At 40.2% G+C, this 20207-nt stretch overlaps 1 protein-coding gene across 5 annotated transcripts in view; it reads right to left on the bottom strand.

Moving 5' to 3' along the window:
- Positions 1-17011, bottom strand: part of CFAP69 (cilia and flagella associated protein 69) — a 90232-nt gene extending 73221 nt beyond the window's left edge. For 4 of the 5 annotated variants that reach the window (XM_041727950.1, XM_041727947.1, XM_041727951.1 and 1 more), the window contains exons 1-5: positions 15700-16432; positions 9067-9591; positions 5424-5951; positions 2947-3111; positions 686-833 (exon numbers count right to left, since the gene is read on the bottom strand). In XM_041727950.1, the coding sequence (XP_041583884.1) occupies positions 686-833; positions 2947-3111; positions 5424-5951; positions 9067-9558 (1333 nt within the window). In that variant the 5' untranslated portion in view covers positions 9559-9591; positions 15700-16432. Of the gene's footprint in view, positions 1-685; positions 834-2946; positions 3112-5423; positions 5952-9066; positions 9592-15699; positions 16433-16615 lie in introns of those variants that run through there. The other variant, XM_041727948.1, reaches the window with a different exon arrangement.
- Between the last annotated feature and the right edge of the window lie 3196 nt (positions 17012-20207).

Below are 20207 nucleotides of genomic sequence, written 5' to 3'. Positions count from 1 at the left end.
TTCAAACCCTATCTTCTGAGAAAAATATAGGAATGTTACCATTCACCCTTACCTAGATGCTAATGTAAGTGACCTTTCTTAAAGTTACTGTATGATTATGCATGTCTATTTCTTGAGCCGGATAACAATTAAAACCTTAGGTAAACTTCAGAAACAAAGAACATATATCCATTAAATTATATTAAAACTTAAAACTCTGCTGGTTTGCAAGGTTTTTTTTTTTTTTTTTGGACATTATGCTGTATCTATATTATTAGCCAGAAATATCTTTGCCTGATAATGGAATACAGTTTGTCAGAGTAACAGAAATGTTACGGTTATGCAAAACAAAATGTACAAGTTGACTACAAAAATTCATAGTGCCAAAATAAGACATCTGTGAAAATTAATAAAAAAAAAACTGACCACTAATTTGGTTGGGATCTTACTGGACAGATTTCAGGCCACATTAAGTTGACAGTGCACTTGCAAATGAACATAAAGGAATTCATAACAATAATGGCATGAGTGGAACTCTACATGGCACCGGTGAGCACCATTTATCATCACATGACTGTCACCCTCTCTGGTGAGAGATGAGGAACTGCTCCTCCAACACCTTCTTCTAGAAATTGGCTCTTTTCCCAACCTTTTTTAATTCTCTTGAGCTTTCGGCTTATACATGGAAGGAGTAAAATGATCTTACCCAGAATTACAATTGAGGGCAAAACAAGAGCAAGGACGAAGTTTGGTGGTGTATAAAACCTGTAGTACTCTTCTTCAAAAGCTCGTTTCCATCCATAAATTAAAACATGGAAAGTACTTATGAGCAGAGCAACATATCCAAGTGTAGACTTGGGTAGAGGAGAAAGAAAAAGAAACAAAGAATAAGGAACAAATTATTCAAACTAAAAAATCAATGCATCCAGCTACACCAAGTTTATAGTGTGCTAAAACTATTTTATCTTAAATTACTGACCTACTCTTTATTATCTACTAACTTAAAATTTATATTTCCACATATTTCATATATATTTAAGTGTTTGTCTTATTTTATACAAAGAAAGCCATATTGTATTTAGTTTCATACTCTGATTACTGTATCTTTTCCTCATGTCATTAAATATGAAAATATGACTCCTAATGCTTTATAATATTCTATTGAATGGATGTGTTATTGTTTACTTAATCATTCCTTTTTTTTTCTTTGAACGTTTACTCTGTTTTCAACTTTCCTCAATTATAAGCCCTTTTCTATATTTTGGTTTATTTCTTTAGAACTTATTTCTAATAGGGGGGTTATTGGTCAAAACATCTGGGTTTTCCTTAAGGGTACTGATGAAAACTGCAAAACTTCTTTACAAAGGTTAACCACATTTCCAACAGTTATGTGTATTAAAAAATTATATATATATATATAATATACACACACAATAAAATTAAGTGCTGAAGAGCATTCTCATAGGAATACATGCCCCCCCCACACCCTGCCCCACATATATATACTAGTTGAAGGTAAATATGAAAAACCTGATAGTATTAGTATGTGATAGAATAGCATTTCAAACATGTGGCTTTATTGATCATTAAATCAAATTATTCAGAGTACTTCCATTAAGCAGTTCATAGGTGAAAATCTAAAAGGTCAGCATTCTGGGCTCCCTAAATCATTGTTTGATTAATTACTTTGAGAAATGGTCTATGTAACATTACATCAGTGTAATGATGTAATGTCTAACTTCATGGGGAAAGGATCGACTCTTTAGCAGAACTGTTCTGTTTTGCAGTTACTCATTTCAATTTAATGATCACTTGCATCCACCCAACACCTTTTATCAGAGAGCCTTCCATCTCTTTCAGGTATGATTAAACTGACAGTAGGAAAAGTATTCACATTTTCTTTCCTTCAAAAAGGAAAGACAAATTTAGACAGGGAGATGCCCTTAACTTGAATGAGCTCTTTAGATGACTTGGGGGGTAAAAACCTCAAATAGGCAAAAACAAAACAAAACAAAATTTAGTGTACCACCAAATGACAGTCATCCACATATTGTACTATAAACCATTTGGATACAACCAATACTGACTGTGATAGTACAGGTGGGGTCTAAGCTTGAGTTACATATTTTAAAAATATGCATATTTGTTAAATAATTATTACTGGAGAAGGTAAATGTTTAATTTATTAAAGAATACAGTGCTGTTTTGAAACACCTTTGTATATACTCATAGGCACACATATACAACTAATATACTAAATACATATAATAACAAGATTCATAAGGTTGGTTGCTTATCATAATCCATCAGTCCAGTCACCTAATTTGCCACACATTTCTTTGACAATATTCAGACTGACCTTCTCCTCACTTGAATTCAAATTAATAAGATTTTTCTAGATTGATCAGGTGACTCAAAATATAAAGGAATTCTTTATTCACTGGTTGAGTAACAAACTGACTTTTGGCACTAAACTTGATCTAAGCTTCCCCATTCTCACTTTCCTTTTTTTTTTTTTTTTTTAAAAGAATTTATTTATTTATGAGAGATACAGAGACAGAGGCAGAGACACAGGCAGAGGGAGAAGTAGGCTCCCTTCAGAGAGCCTGTTGCAGAACTCAATCTCAGGATCCTGGGATCATGACCTAAGCCAAAGGCAGACGCTCAATCACTGAGTCACTGAGGCATCCCATCATTTTTTTTTTCTTTTCTTTTTCTTTTTAAAATGAGCTTTATCTGTAATGGTAGGCAGTGCTATCAAAGTCTTCTAGTAGAATCCTGTACTGGTCTTTTGCTTACTAAACCAGAATGGCCCTAAGCTGGCTTCCAGCAATTTTCATTCCTTGAGCTAACTGCATAAATGCAGCCCCAAAGGCACTCTTTTATAAAAAGCATATTTAAAATTAAACTGTACTTAACACTTCAATTCTATGCCGCCCAATCCCTCATGCAAAAAAGCCCACGTACCTGAATAAAACTGAATTCCCTCCAGTTTAAAGCATTGCTCACGGAAGGGATAGAGGTGACTGCCAGGAGAGACAGTAAGCCAAGGCTCATTATGCCAAAGGAGATATACATTTCAATTCTCCAAACTTCTTCCTCGTTCCAAGAGTTTTCGACATTGGCATGAACCTAACGAGAGCAAATGTGAATTTCCTTCATTTGGCAGAATATTCACCGTTTCAGCGCAGTTCACTCTTGGAATAAGAATACATCATATATGGACAGATTTAAATTGTATTTTTTCAATTTAACAGACCGTGATGGAGAACCTATTACTGGATGGTATTGTTCCAGGTGTGGGGAAAAGAGAAGGGAGAGTTAAATAAAGGAAAACTAAGATTCTCTCTTTCCTTGCATAAATGTGAGGGGATGGGTCAGTCTGTCACCTACATTGTAATACATCACAGTCACAGGAGTCTGGGGTCCTAAGACCAGGAATGTCAAGTGTTGGTTCCAAGGTGACATGAGAAAAATATTGGCAGTTAGACTTAATTTTGAGGTACTTTACTAAGTTGATTTAAACTTGGTTGAATATTTTGGGTACATCCTGGCTTTAGATCAACTTAGAATCCAGGAAGAGAATTTCTAAATTATGTGTGCATCTTCCTCTCATACTTGAAGAATATTTGTATGTCATTTATTTCTCTTTTTTTTCTTTACCTTCTTTTCTTCAGAAGGCTGAGATCTCCTTATGGATAAAGTCATACTGAATGCAAATATTTACTCTCTTGAACTGCCTCACTGATGCACTTCTCCAACTCTTCAGTTGCCTCATTCCTATATAGTACTTCTTCAAATGTCTTTTCCTTATGTTGATAATACATATATGATCAAGTCAGACTTGATTAACTCTGAATATGCGGTATTCTACATAGGGATTACTTTGAGAAATGTCAATTTACATGTAAACAATGTAACTATAGTATAAATCAAAGGTTGGACTCTTCAGCCTAAAGCTTTGATTTAAATAAATATCTATTCATGGATAACAGATTCTAACTTAACACAGTTTAACTCTGTTCAGTTCCAGTTAACAAAAGAAACTTGAAATTAAAAAAAAGGAAAGCTAGTTCTGAGCATTAGGTCCCCGGAACAATCATACGAATATCCTGAAAAAAGCCACAGAGCTCCTCTGTGGAGAAAGGCTCTTATTATCTTCTTTGATGTCTATACAACAATACAGAACAACCACCAACCTCAGTAAACCCAGAGCTTACAACCTGCACCTACTTGGCCTCCCAGGCCATTCATTCATCCCACAGAACACTTTGTGAATGCCTTACTACATGCCAGGCACAGTTCTAGGTGTTACACATACATCAGTGAACAAAACACACAAGATCCCTCCTCTCATAAACTTACATTCTGATGAGAGGAGGCAGACAACAGTAAATAAACAAGGAAAACATAAAGTGTATTACTGAAAAGAGTAAAAAGTGAAAGTAGAACAGAGTAGGAGGGACTGGGGTGGGGGGCAGTGGGAACACAGGGCTTGAGTCAGAAGCAGGTAGCAGAATTTAAAATGATGTCCAGGCTCGGCCTCTGTGAGAGGTGCAATCTGAGCAAACAATTAATGACCAGTGAGGGAGCTGGTGGAGCAAATATCAAACCCTTAGTATTTGGTTAAGTTGAAGAGGTATTTTTAGACAGACAATGGCTTAACGAACATCAATTCATTAATTTATTTCACATTCTTTTATGTTGAGACAGGTATAAATACCAATGGCTACGCATTTGGATCACGATGCCATGGATCCTTATGAAATGCAAAAGTTGCCATTAGTTTTGCTAGAGTCCTCACTGTCATTGGTAAATGCTACATCAAATAGCTTTGATGAGACCCTTTATGTTCCATTTGCTGAATGGATATCATACTTTGCTCCTTCAAGCTCTTCTCACATGAAGCTTTCTGTGAGATTTTCTTAAAGAGCTTAGTGTTATAAAGGTTCACTTGAGGACCTAAAGCTTCACCTGAGTATTTTTCCTCCTTTTATTTTTGATAACAAAATCCTTGAAGATGTATGTCTCTTGATTCTGGCTTCCTATTCTATTTTGTATTTTCACTGGTTCTAACTTTATCACAAATTTTTACTGAGAGTACCTTATCATTTCACGGAACACAGCCAATTATAAAACATTAAAATAACTGTTTAATGCTAAAAGCAATCATTGCAATCATAACATAAAAGAGAAAAAACAGCTAACCCTTTATTTCTGTTCTTATTCTTCAAGGAAAGGTACGGTAGCAGCTTTTATCTTAAATGATTTTGAATCAGCCACATAAACATTGTATAAAGAACAATTCTTTCCCCTCCCTAAATACACCAAAATTTCTATTACAAGGTCTGCAAAATTTGACACTATTTCAAATCTCACATTTTACAGATTATACTTATAAGGTATTTTACTAGTATCAAATAAATAACAAGCAAGTTCCATACCTGCTGATAAGCCATGTTGAGAAACAAGTATCTCTCTGACCTTCTCATTGGTAAGCAGAGGCTGTAGGCAACATGGACCGAAGCGAAGAAAAAACTTAGTAATCCAAGTTGTTTCCTGCACTGTAACCAGGTCTCCAACCAAGGCGGAAATTTCCTATACTTGGTGCCATAATAAAGCTGATAAGCAGCTGCCAGGAGACCTGCTAGGTATACCAGAGACAGCAAAGTAATGGCAACTATGGGCAAGGTTTTATTCACAATCTCAATAGGAATCTTGTAAAAATCACTCTGCTGGTTTCTAGCATATGGATGTATCACATCTCTGACAAAGGAATATAGAAAGAAAAACGTGGCTAGGCTTATGGCTACCACCACTGGCCCTCTCCAGAGAGTAAACAGTCGCAGGGGCAAATTTTCAATCTCCCTGGCTGATGACAATGATCCCAAGTCAACAGGAATGAAATTCAGCTGACGGGCAAGTTCAATAACCTGTTGTCGAGCTTGAATATTGTTGCTGCATATATAGACCTGTGGCAAAAACAAAAGATTCATCGTTACTATTGTTTATGAAAATGGTGATGTTTGCACACTCCACCCACGGAGTATCGCTTTATGACGACCTTGGGTGATGCAAAAAGTTAAGGAGGTAAAGCATTTACTAACATTATTAATCTATTGATTAATAGGTCAAAACAGTGTCATAGAAACAATAAAGTCCTTGCTACCTGTGAGGACATGAAAATAAAATGCAGAAAATTCCTGCTGGAAGCTGGGATTGGGAAGTCCCCAGGGGAAGGAAGGTTTCTAGAACATGTGGTTCAGTAGCAGTGGCAAGGTAAGGTCTAGGGTGAGTTTGGGCTGCTGGCCATCCACTGGCTACTCTGGCTCTCACTCTGGGGTTGGCTCCCCCAGCCTCTGAGGACAATACCTAGTTCTAGGACTGTAGTGATTCTGTCTAGCAGAGGGATTACAAGCACTGTCCTTTAAAGATATTCAGCAATACAAGATGGGCATGGACTCTGGATGGTTGAATTTGCAATTAAAATCTCTAACTTATGTCACACTGCTGTACTATTTATAAAATTTCTTTGAAAGGCCATGAGTAATCTTGGGTTATTATTATATGACTTCATCGATCAGAATATGAAATTCTTTCACCTGTGAATAACGATACTATACCTGCGTAAGGGAAAAATGGTATTATAAGGCTTAGTTAATTTAAATAGTAAAGCCACTGTCATTACCTAATACTAAGGTGTTACATCTATATAATGAAATGATGGGTGGGGATGAGCGTGGACTTTCAAACTACCCAAACCTCTTATATTTCTGTAGCTGAGAATTCAACTAATATTTGTTGAGCACAAATTCATTTCTGAAGTGAGCCACTATTACTTATGGGCAGGTCATCATCTCACTTGGGGCTAGAAAAATATTGCCATAAAGTCTCTGTTAATGTTTGGGGAAAACAAATTCTAAATATATCCCTGAAGTTGTTTATATAAGGTCTCTGGAACAGACCACACTGAAACACTTGCTTGCTAAAATGTGCATTTTGCTGACAATGTAGTGCTCTTTGGATCATTAATTTTACCTAACATGAGCAGATTAATAACAAAGTCAATGTTATTTATAAAAATGTCCATGAATGTCTAAAATGGAGTGGAGAAGAATACCTATATTCCAAAGAAATAAAGAAAAGCATTCTAAATTAATTTATTATAGCGGTGACAATGCTGACCATTTTTTACTTCTTGTAAAAAAACTTGTAATAAAACTTAAATATAAATATAACCTATAAACTATAACATTTATTTAAATTTAAATAAATTTAAAATTCATTTAATTTATAAACCTAAAAGTATAAATCCAACATTTGTAACAAAAGTAGAAGCCCTATGGAATACAAATCAAACTATTTCTGTGCTCACTTTGAATTCAAATCCATATTTTTTATAGTTGTATTTTTTGTAGTTTGTATTTTTTTAAAGATTTTATTTATTTATTCATGAGAGACACACAGGGAGAGGCAGAGACACAGGCAGAGGGAGAAGTAGGCTCCCTGCAGGGAGTCTGATGGGGAACTTGATCCCAGGACCCCAGGATCATGCCCCAAGCCAAACGCAGACGCTCAATCACTGAGCCACCCAGGTGCCCCTGTAGTTTGTATTTTTAGTAGTTTCCTATTTTTTGTAGTTGCTAAAGATCAAAATTATCAGAATTATGGGCAAAGGGTTAAATTTAGGTTTATCTCTAGTTTGGTGTGTATGCATTCCTAAACTTTGGATATATAAAAGAAAAAAGGATTTAGAAATAGCCTCTAGGAAAGCTGGGAAGTATATAATCTTTTACTAGTCTTCCAAAGTAAAGACTTGAAATGAATAGTTATCATGATCTGATATGCCATGTTCAGTGATACAATACCCGACTTCATTTTCTAAGGTATTTAATCTAAGGCATGAACTGTCTTTACGAACAAAAATAATGAAAGTATTTTATCGTCATGCTTACCTATGATGCATGACTACACCTTTAAAAGACTTGTAAGGTGCACGATTTTATATGTTTACTTATAAAGGCTCTCATTCCATAAAGGCATTGATGGAGCTCCCCATATGCTTTATTCTCAAGTCAAACTGGATAGAACCCATACTCTAAAAAAGAACCCAAGAAATCCAATCTGCTTCCCTACAAAGATTAAAATCTAGACTTTAAATAAAACTAACTGCATAAAATAAAAAGGCACTTCTAAAGCATTCTTCTTGAGGCTCATACTAAATAGTGTTGCATACACAGATGGAATACTGTTACCAAATAGCTGCCAGGAAGGAGAAGGGAAGGGAGAGCTAGGGAGGGAGGAAGAGAGTTGGGGAGATAGAAGAAGAAAAAAGGCATGTTTGTTATTGTTTCTATTTCTGAGGAAGCCAGGAGAGACTCAATGCAATGTGTGCCGTTATTCATCGGCCAACTTTGCCTTTTCCTGAATTAGCTGGTAATAACAGGAAAGTCCAAGTAATTTTCTCCACTTTCCACACTATTTGATAGGGGTGGAAATGCACCCTTACAAGGTCAGGACATAAGTTTTCAGGTGCTCAGACACACTTTTCAAAATGATAATCACTGGAGAGTGTCAGAATTTGATTTTTAAACGTAGGACATTTGTTTCACTACTTAAATACAGAATACCAGACAAATACCAATAGAATTGGGGATTAAGAGGTACCAACTTCCAGTTTTAAATACATCATGGAGATGAAAAGTACAGCACAGGGAACATAGTCGATAGTATTGTAATAATGTTGTGCAGTGGGGCACCTGGATGATTCGATTGGTTAAGCCTCTGCCTTTAGTTCGGGTCATGGTCCCTGAGTTGTGGGATGGAGCCCCGTGTTGGGCTTCCTGCTCCGTGGGGAGTCTGCTTCTCCCTCTCCCAATTCGTGCTTTCTCTCTCTGTCCCTCAAAATAAATAAAATTAAAAAAAATTATAACATCGTACAGTGACAGATGGTGACCGCACTTGTCGTGGTGACCACTGAGCGATATGCAGAATTGTCAAACCATGATATTATATACCTGAAACTAACATTGTATGTCAACTATACTTCAATTACTAAAGAAAAAATGAAAGAAAAAAAAATCATACCTGCCGGCTGGCATCCTTGGGTCCTAACTGAAGGGCCCAAGCTGAGACAACATTAAATCCTTTGACAATCAGAGAATCTGGGAATAATGAAGCCAAATATTCTGCGTTGGATTCTGGGTATTGGTTTATCCTCATGTTATTGCTCACGTCAATCAGGATTTTACCCACAAGCAGATGTCTCAGGTCCCAAAGGGAGGTGTAATGTTCTCTATGCAGAGCAACAAATATTATATTTGTTTTTGTTAGAGCATCTTCATGGTGAGTGACGTCTACCACGTGAGGAAAAAATTCAGAAGCAAACTTAGGATTTCTACTTCCTATCACCACATGATAGCCACATCTAATAAGTCGAATCGTCAGTGATTTGGCAAAATCCCCACTTCCAATCACACCTACAGTGACCTTCCTTGCATCTTTGATACCATTTATGCCATTAGGCAAAAAAGTTTCGCTAAGGTTCTTAGGGCTTCCCATCATAGAGATCGATTCCATGATATGGGCTCTTTCAAGATCACCAGAGATGTCCTAAGGGAGAGAAAATAAAATCTTCATCAATTACCTATTACCCAACAGTCACATACTTCCAGACATTATAATAATACCCCTCATTTACAGAAGTAAAATATTTTAGCAAGCTATAAAACCTAGAACCCAGCAAGACACAATTTGTAAGCTAAAAAAGGATGTCAGAGTAGAAAAATGAACTGTCACAAAGTTGATATGCTAAAGTGGGGCTTCTGAAATTTTAATGGCCACATGAATCACCCGAGAATCTTATTAAAATTCAGATTCTGATTCAGTAGGTCTGGAGTGAGGCCCAAGATTCTCCCTTTCGAACAAGGTGATACAAATGATGCTGGTCTACTGACCTCTGAGCAGCGAGTCACTACAGCACAAAAGGCAAGAGACTTTAGTTTCACCTAGAATTTTTTTAAAAGCACAGTTCTACCAAGTCAGATTACCCAGTTTTTGCAGCAGATCAGAGGCAGCCAGTCAGAAATGCCACTAGAGGTGGAGGTGATGTGCTGGCATGTGAGAGCATATATAACACGAGAAGACAGAAAAGCCACCAAAAAAACGATTTAAAAATGGCTAGAATCGTTTGAGGTAGAGTCTATAAATTATCCTATATACCAATAGCTAAAGAGAGTAAGATAAATCAGTTAATAAAAAATGACACCCCCCCTGGCATTTAAATAATATTTTAAGAAAAACAGGTTTCAAAATATAACGAAGGATTAATTAAATACCATTGACTTCTATCATTCACTCTTATCCTACAATTTATTAAGACAGCTTCCCGACAAAAAAAAAACAGGATTAGTAATGTGTTTATGGTCTTAAATTACACAATACTTATGAAATCTTTTTCTTCCCCTTTTATTTGTTGGCTTAAATACAGTGAAGTTATTTTGCCTGAAAGAAATCTGTCAAATTCTCTTCTACTTAGGGGACTAACATCTGAAATGTTGATATTTGTATTAACTTGCTCAAGAAGACACATCAAATGGCCATGAATCAGTGTTGCTCCTGGATCTGAACAAAATATACTCTTCCAGACGCCTGGGTGGCTCAGAGGCTGAGCGTCTGCCTTTGGCCCGGGGTGTGATCCTGGGGTTCTGGGATCGATTCCCACCTGGGGCTCCTGTGTGGAGCCTTCTTCTCCCTCTGCCTGTGTCTCTGTCTCTCTCCCTCACTCTGGTCTCTCACGAATTAAAAAAAAAAAAAAGGAATCTTTAAAAAAAATCTTAAAAAAATAAATAAAATGAAATTTGAAATTTAGATTAGAGCCAGAAAACCCCCACTTTTTACCCGACAAATGGACCACAATGACTCCCCAAACCCTGTCAGTTAATCTTTAGAAAACCAATATTACCTAATACTTGTATAGCACACTTCATGTTCCAGCTGTAGGCACTTTTTATGTTAACGGACTGAACCCAATGACTGCTTGATGAGACAGCTGTTAATAATGTCATGTCTGTTTTGAACATGAGGAAACTGAGACATGTAGAAGAGCATTAATTTGTCCAAGGTGATAAGTGAGAAAGTCAGGGAGCCAGGATTAGAATCCAGGCAGCCCAGCTAAGACACGTGTCACTTTGGTGCAAGTACAGAATTTAGAGAAAGGGCCTTGCTCTTTGGGGAGAGGGGCTGGGTGGGACAGTGATGGTTGTGCTCAGGTCAGTGTATTCTCCTTCTCGGGCATGGTTCACTCCTCAGCATTACCTAGTGATCTTAATGTCTAACTCAGATCCTGGGAAAGGAGAAAACTCACTATTTTTGCATCTATTACACGTTTCATTTCACTTTTCAAGATAGAAGGGGTGGGAATTATCTGCTTCCCATGCACTCAGAAGGCCAGGCAGAGGTCAGAGGCACCAGAGTAGTACAAAACATCAATATCCTCTTGGAGGTATCATGAGCTATCCTGGGAATCAAGAGCAGTTAAAGGAGACAGAAGTCATACAATCGATGATCATTTCATTCAGGCATCCAAGGTGAACTGGCCAACCTACCCCTAATCATATATGCCACCTAAGGGGGAAGAGTTATTAGACTCACACACAGGAAACCAAGCGTCCTATATCCCAGTCCTGAATTCTGAGTAGAGATTGAGGCATCTCTCAAATCTAAGAATTGCCGCACTGGCTTTCACATACACAATAAAGCATGAAGTTTGTTGACTCTGCCTGGTGCTATGAGAGTCAGAGGATCCCACCACTTGATAAGTGGAGAAGCAGAATTGTAATCTCAGAGCTGCTTCTTCCCACAGGGGAGAATGGCCCCCTAAAGCAGTAGTTCTCAGCTCTATCTGCACACTGAAATGGCCCAAGGAGCTTGAAACCCAGTGACACCTAGTTACCTCCAGCCAGATCTTTGTTTAATTGGTCTGGAGTCCAGCTTGGGCATCAGGCTTTTTTTTTTTTTTTTTTTTATTGTTCATTGGGTGTTTTAATTAATATGCAGCTGTGTTTGAAAACAACGCTACTAAAAGGTTCAGGATTCAAGCTAATACTTAGCTTGGCATTTGGAAATAACAAATGTGGCTTTTTGATCCTCAAGCTCATTTTTGCACTGTGGTTTGTAATCACGAAAAATAACACTAGCAAGAGAATAACCGTTGCCTGGAATGCAGGAAGCTGAGGAACATGCATGTTGTCCCTCCCCATCTCCTACTCAGGCAGGAGCAGTATCGGAAGGACCACTCACTATTTTGCAATTTCCCTTTTATCCACTTTCTGGAAAGTCAGTACCACTCCTTAAAATGTGTCATCCCATTGCACAGCATATTTTGTTCCTGTTGTTTCACAACATTTAAAGTTCAGGATGTCCAGTGACGCTATCTTCTCCTTCTGGCTGACAAGGGACTCCAGCTCTCCGGGCATCAGAGGCTCTGCTGACTGGAGTAGATGGGAGTTTCTAAGTGACCTGACTCTCTCTAGAATACTATCAAACTTTAATGTGAATATGATCACCTGGGATCTTGTTAAAATGAACATTCTGATTCTCTACGTCTGGCATGAGGCTCAAGAGTCTGTGTTTCTCCAGAGCTCCAAGATGATGCCCCTTGTCCTAGTGGTTTGTGGGCCACACTTTGACTACCAAGGTCTTGGAGTCTCTCTACCTTTTCATTTGATGTGATTCTCAGGTAACACAGACTAAAGAATTGAGAAGGTTATACATTTATGGAAAGTTTTGTTTATGCGGTACTGAGGAGAAAGGATAGGCTGAGGCTTCTGAAATCTCCTTGTTTTCTGAGTCTCTTTCCTCTGTTATATGGAAAACAAAGAGGTTGTACCTAACTCCTGCAGTCCAATACTAAAATCCTTTTGTTTCCAAGTCTTAAAACTATAAAATCATAGTAATATCACTACTTTATATTTAACACTGTGACACTTCAACTTCATGAGCTTGACTTAGAAGTGTGATTTAGGTAGCACATGGAGGGACACCTGGGTGGCTCAGCTGTTGAGCATCTGCCTTCGGCTGAGGGCGTGATCCTAGAGTCTTGGGATGGAGTCCCACATGTGGCTCCCTGTGTGGGGCCTGCTTCTCCCTCTGCATGTGTCTCTGCCTCTCTCTCTCTGTGTCTCTCATGAATAAATAAATAAAACCTTAAAAAAAAAGTAGCACATGGATTCCTTGAAATTTCAAGGTCACAGTCTTCCTGAGTGGCCATTCAACTTGCTGTTTGCATTTAATACTTGAAGTATATCATCAGGGTCAAAGAATTGGATTATACTCAGCTACATGGCCTCCTGAGATTCTGTTTAGAAGGGTTTCCTTGACATTCCTCGGTTGAATGGCAGCTGTTATGCTATATAAATAGAACCTAATTTGTTTCACATACAAACATCTAGGGCATTAATTTTTAAATGATAGCAACTCTGAAGGGGGCTGTCCTCAGAGATCTGGGTGACATCCATAACTTGATGATTTAGACATGTTATCAAGTAAATATAATTCCCCCAGGGCCATGAGAGGGTGTGGGGTGTATTTTTGACTCTGCAAGTCCACATCTGAACCTTTCTTCTCCTCTCCTGCAAACACTCAGCTCCTTGGAGGCCCGTGGCAACTCATAAAACCTCCCTGTAAGCATTGCTGTCATCTATTGACTTCCAGCTTACTCTTTATCACTAGTGACTTTGACATACATAGTCTTCCTCTCTCCGTGCCAACAGTTGTCATCCTTTTCTGGGATGTTCTGGGATGTCTTCACTCAAGTGGATAAACCACTCAACCTCACGTCCTCTTGTTTCCATCAGTCGTTAAACCAAAAACAATGAATCTCTGCCTCCATCCGACTCAGCCATTCACTTTCTGTTATCTCCAAACACTATCTCCGAACCTTCCAATAATCTTAGATATTTGCAGTGACTAATTCAAGTCAGCAGAAAAAATCTGATGCATTGACCTGCTATTTTCTCACTATCAACCTCCTCCTGGTTTCTCATTACCTACCTAAATTCTACAGCATACAGTTATGGTCACTTGCTTAAAAAGATCAACTCTTGTTAAAGACTAAATATTTGTGTCCACCCCCGCCCCTGCCAAATTCTTATGCTGAAATCCTAAATCCCAACGGGAAGGTATTAAAAGGTATGGACTTTGGAAGGTGATTGGGTCATGAGGGTCGAACCCTATTGAATGGAATTTGTGCTCTTATAAAATAGGTCTTGGAGAGCTCTTTCTCCCTTTCTGCCAAGTGAAGACAGCAAGAAGATGATAGTCTATGAACCAGGAAGTGGGTCCCCATCAGACCCTGAATCTGCCTTGTAAGAAAGAATGCAACAAATAGGGTTTGTTGTTGAATGTATCAAAAAGATGTGAGGACCAAAAGAAATGTAATGATAGGTCTACAGGTAAGATCCCTTTCTTTGCTGATCAAGACAGGGCAGCCCAAAGTGAGTGAGATGTCAATGTCATGGTTACTGGCTGAGCTCCGAATAAACGTCTCTCCTGATGTCCTGATTGTGTCCTTTGAAACTGCAGTCCTAGTCTTTCCAGCTTCTGATGTACCCTCTGCCTCACCTTTCTTACTCACTTATGATCCTCTCCTTAAAATGTGTTTGCCTTCATCTGTGCTACCTTTTCAGTACTAAAGTATAATTACGCTCATTCACTACATTTTCCATGTCACCAGTAAAACTTGAATGTAGCTTCTCATTTCTTTCCTCTTTGTACAATTAGCTCAATTTATCATTGTTTATATTGTCTCACCCGCCGCCCTCCCCCCCCCCCCCCCCCCCGTACCCACCGCCCCAACGCACACAAAAAAGAGGGGCTAGCTAGGTGAAAGACACTGCAAACCATTTCTAAATAGCCTGCAAAATCTCTAGGATGGGTACTGTTCTTCTGTAAATAGCTTTTAAGCTTGGAAACAGCAGAGGGAGAGAGACAAGGTAAAAACGAAAACACAACAGACTCACTTGAAAGAAAAAATAAATAAATAGATCAACACAACCAAGAAATAAAACAAAACAAAAAAAAAAGAAATAAAACAGGTGGAATGACTGGCGGGTGTGTGTGTTGGGGGGGGGGGGGGGAGGCACGGACGAGGTGGTTTGGAGAGAATTTTAAGCGTTCCTGGTAGTGGGGCCCTTGCTGGGGCTCAATCTCAAATCTTGAGGGTGGGGGAAGGGGCAGGAGTTCAAATTCTACTTCTCCCAATTTCACCCACAGTGAAGAGTGAGAATTAACCACGGCCCGGAGTAAGTTTTTCCACCTAAGAAATGAACTGCCCGAGGAGTAAAACTTGACACCAATCCTTGTTGGGGGGGGGGGGGGGGATAATAAACGGAAATCTCCGGACAAAATTTTCTTTATCTCTCTGCTCCATTTTAAGAGCAAGATATTTAGGGCATAATTTTCAACAAGTTTTGGCTGAGGCTGAACACAGGTTCAACGATAATCCAGGACACGGAGAGCAGAGGCCAACACCTCCTAACGCAACGGCCTAAGCGCACCACGGTCGCAGAACCGGCTGGTAAACAGGAGGGCTCCGGGGCACTGTCCCGCACAGCGGCGCTGCGGGGCGGTCGGGGCACGCGCGGCGGGAGCGCGGGGCGCGGGGCGCGGGGCCCCAGGGGGCGGGGGTGACCCGCGGTGCTCTCCCGCGGTGCATCCTACCTGGGGCGCGGTCTCTCCCGGCCTCCTGGCTCCTGGGCCCAGCCTCGGGGCTCTCTGGGGCGCTCGCCGAAGAGCACGAGCAGCAGCAGGCGGACTCGGGGGCGCAGACCCCCTTCCCCAGCCAGCCTTGCGGCTCCCCGGCTCCAGGGGCCCGGGGCCCGGGGCGGACGCGCGCGGAGGGCGCGGCAGCGGCGAGGACCGAGCAGCGCGCGGCCACCACTGCCCCGGACCCTCGACTCCGCCGCCGCCGCCGCCGCCGCCGCCGCCACCTGGCCTCGCGCTCCTACGCGAGCCGCTCACCTCTGCGCCCCCCCTGCGCCCTCCCCCCCGCGCCCGGCCGGGGCGAGCCTGGCAGCTCCGCGGCCGCGGCGCCCACTCCCCAGGGGCCCGGCCCGGCTGCAGGGCCTAGGGGCCGCGCCTCCGACCGGCGGCTGCAGGCGGGCTGGCGCGGCGGTGGCGCTCGGCGGCTTCCCCGCCTCCCCGCGCCGGGGCGCGCACCGCCGGGAGGAGGCGGGGGAGGGAGGCGCGCGGAGGCCGGCCCCGCAGTGACGCGCAGAGCGCGGCCCTGGGGGGCGCGGGGACGCCGACCCGAGGGCGGTGCGGCGCCGGGAGCTGCCCGGGAGCTCGGCGGGGTCCGGGCGGGCGCGGGCAGAGCAGGGGAGGCGGGAGAGCGCCGGGCGGGAGCCGGGCGGCTGCGCTCCAGCGGGGGCATCCCCCCTGCCCCGGAGCTGCGGAGCGCCCCCCCCCCCCCTTCCTTTTGAAGCAGCTCCAGGAAACCCAGCCGGCTCGGTGCTGCGCAGTCGCCTTTCCGCACGCGCGCCCCGCCCCGCGCCCCTTCCCCGCCGCGCACTCCCGGCTCCTGACGCGTCTCCGAGAAGCGGCCGCGGGGTTTCCTCTACGTGCTCCTTTCCCTCACCTCGACCCCGCCAAGCCGCCTTTTGCCTGGATTGCGTCCTCGTAATAGAATGTCCAGAAACGCCCTGTCGCGAACCGTGTTTCAAAGCCCCCTCGCCTAGAAGGATCCCCACAGCCCGCCGACTGCACAGTAGGCTGTCGACTTTGACCTTCACTGTAGCTGGTGCCAAGCCAGCCCTGGAGTTGGGGAACGCAGGGAGGACCGGGGAGTCGGGACAAGTGTGTTCCCGGGACGAGCCACTGAACTCTGGGCCGCAGTGGCCTTGAAAGCCCGGGCGATCTCTGAGCTGCCAGGGCGCGGGCTCTGCGGTCCTGTGAATTCTCGCCCTGCGGACTGCCGAGTAGTCACGACTCCCCTGTCTCCTGCAAGAGATCTTTATTCTCGCAATGAAAATCAATTTGGGAAAATTCTCAAAGTTGCGTCGATTTGTTCAAACGTTAGTAAATTATCATTTCAGCAAGTTAAGTTGAAAAATTCTCTCTTCCTGGTGGTTTATTAACCAGGAAAAAAAAAAATACAACAACGGAGAAGGGGGTCTTGGATCGATCCTTGGGACAACTGCACTTTCCCCTCTGAGGTCCATTCAGATTAACCTTTGCAAATGCGGCTTTGGAAATACATTCTCTGTTTGACTTGACATTTGCGCCCTCCCCCACCGCCAAATATTATTAAGGTTTAAAGTTTAGGCATAGGCTGAGCTTTTAGTGATGTTGAGGTATTGACAACTGCCGAAATTCTTTCCATTTTGGTAACTAGAAAAAAATAGTTAAAATTTATACCAATTTTTATTTTTTTGCTTCAGTACTACTCTCAAGTAATGAAATTAGCTAGCTTTCTTTCTTTCTTTCTTTCTTTTAGCACTTTTGGAGGACTACTAGAAGAAATTCATGATTCTTAGTAGTTTAATGAAAAGTAGGCAGCTTTATCATTTTTTTTAAACAATAGCATTACATGACTTTCACAAAGGGTTATTTAAAAATATAGCACTTTCTAACTATCCTAAAACTACTAATTATTGTGTAAAGCATATAGGTAAACCATATATTTTATTTTATATTATTATTATTTATTTTTAAAGATTTTATTATTTTATTTATACAACCTGGGGCTTCAACTCACAACCCAGAGATAAAAAGTTGCATGCTTACCGATTAAGCCAGCCAGGTGTCCCTAAACAGTGTATTTTAAATATTTTTAAGAGCTGTCTTAACAGTGGACTATCCCCCTCACCAAAAAACACAAGTTATATTCGAAATCATTTAAGAGAGAAACAGTCAATAATTTGCAATTTCCAGAAGGAATATCCACCTTGCTTATTTGAACTATTAAACAAATATCCTTGATGGAAAACCTCATGCTGCCAAATGTGTCCCCCAAAACTGTTAGCACTGATGCAAAGCATGATTTCTTCCAGGGTAATTGAAATTTTTACTACTGTTTTTGAGTTGGAGTTTTAGAGTATAAAAATGATTTTGCAAGATTTTTCCAGGTCATGATGTGCTCTTTGAGAAATCTCTACAGTTCCCTGAAGTAGTAATTGATTCTGCTGAAGAGCAGCAGTAATTTCATTAAATGGATCTCTAGTGGCCTAGAGGTGTTAACACGATTCTTTGACTATTATAACTTTAGAATGGTAGTTCCCAAAGTGTATAACTTCAAGCACTTGTTCCTGAAGATGCTCCTCCAGTAATTCATTCACTACAAAGATATTTATTGAGCTCCTACTATATCCCCCAGCTGAGCCACTAGAAACAATGGTGAAGAACACAGATATATTTACCTGTCCTGTTAGAAGTTATAGTTTGGTGGGAAAGATAAATTAGTAAACAAGTGTAAATAAGATTTATACTAATTTCTTTATGCAAATAAGTATAAATCATGATGAAAACAACAGACTTTGAGGTAAATAATAAGAACTTTTTTATTTTACAGATTCATGATGAATATTAATGGATTAGAGGCTCAGAAGTTCTACTGTAAAGACATTTACTTAATCGAGTCCCAGTAAATCCCCAAATTTGTTTTGAGCACTGAAACTTTGTGAGGAATGCATATTCATAAAATAAAACCATTTTTGTTACTTTTTTGAAGCCAAGAGATCCAATGAACATACATTTGTCAATGGATATTGATATATTTAATAGATTTATAAATATACATATAATATATTTGAAATAGGTTTTGAAGACAGATGATATAGAAACATTTATAAGTATGTTCATATATTTTAATAGATTTATAAGAATAAATATTTTTATGGATACTGTCTGAAGAAAAAATGGCAGAAACATTTACAAATCTTTTAAAGTATATGAATGTGCATCTGTAGTTAACATTGTTTCATGAGCATATTTCCATATATCAACATGGTCTAGATACTTAATTCTTAATCCCTATGTAGTCCATAATATTGGTATGCAATCATTTTCTTAACCCTGAGTTTTAGGAAAATACATTTTCTGATGCTTTTACTATTATAATTAATAGTGCTTTAGCTTCTTTGAATGATTTACTTTGGCAGGTAATAAGTGGAGGGAATATTTCTTTATTAAACATTTAAAAAATGTATTTTGTAATTTTTATTATTTTTAAAAAGATGTTATTTATTTGAGAGAGAGAGAGCAAGCATTAGCGGGGGGAGCAGCATAGGGAGAGGAAGAAGCAGGCTCCCTGCTCAGCAGGGAGCCAGATATGTAGCTGGATCCCAAGGACCCTGGGATCACGACATGAGCAGAAAGCAGACACACTTGACTGATCCATCCAGGCCACAAAATGTGCATTTTTTTTTTAAAGATTTTATTTTTCAGTAATCTCTACACCCAAAATGGGGCTCAAACTTAAAACCCCAAGATCAAGAATCACATGCTCTACTGACTGAGCCAGCCAGGCACCCCTAAAAAATGAATATTTTTAAAAAATGATAAAAATGTCAGTATAAGAAGATTTGATTCTGAGTCTCATGGATGAAGATGTTGTAACTGAGTATAGCCATGCAATTTCAGAGCCTCTGTTTTTTGCATGTATTATTGCGTTGGTGCCTAGCAAACCTTGTCAAACCTTACTGAGAGAACTCTTATAGCTGAACAACAACAAAAAGAAAAAAAGAAAAAGCAATTATAAAATAGATGAAAGATTTTAATACATATTTCTTCAAAGAAGATATGCAATTGGGTAATAAGATCATGGAAAGATGCTCAACATCCTCAATTCTCAGAGAAATGCAAATCAAAACCATATGAGATATCATGTCACATCCACTAGGACGGATATAATCAGAAGTCAGTATCGCCATATCAAGTGCTGGTGAGGAAGTGGAGAATTTAGAACACTTATGTGTTGCTGGTGGAAATGTAAAATGGTGCAGTTACTTTGGAAAACAGTTGGACAATTCCACTCTTTAGTGTTGAAAATATGTCTATAGAAACATTTGCACATAAATGTTTATTGCAGCATTATTCATAATAGCTCAAAAGTAGAAACAACCCAATGTCTATCAATTCTTTAAATTAAGGAATGTATAAATGAAAGGTAGTATATCCATATGAGGGATGTGATTCACATGGTGTTATAAAAAGGAATGAAGTACTGATAC

Source organism: Vulpes lagopus, chromosome 13 (assembly GCF_018345385.1).
Source record: "Vulpes lagopus strain Blue_001 chromosome 13, ASM1834538v1, whole genome shotgun sequence".
Taxonomy (NCBI): Eukaryota; Metazoa; Chordata; class Mammalia; order Carnivora; family Canidae; genus Vulpes; species Vulpes lagopus.
This window is presented reverse-complemented; position numbering and strand designations above follow the sequence as displayed.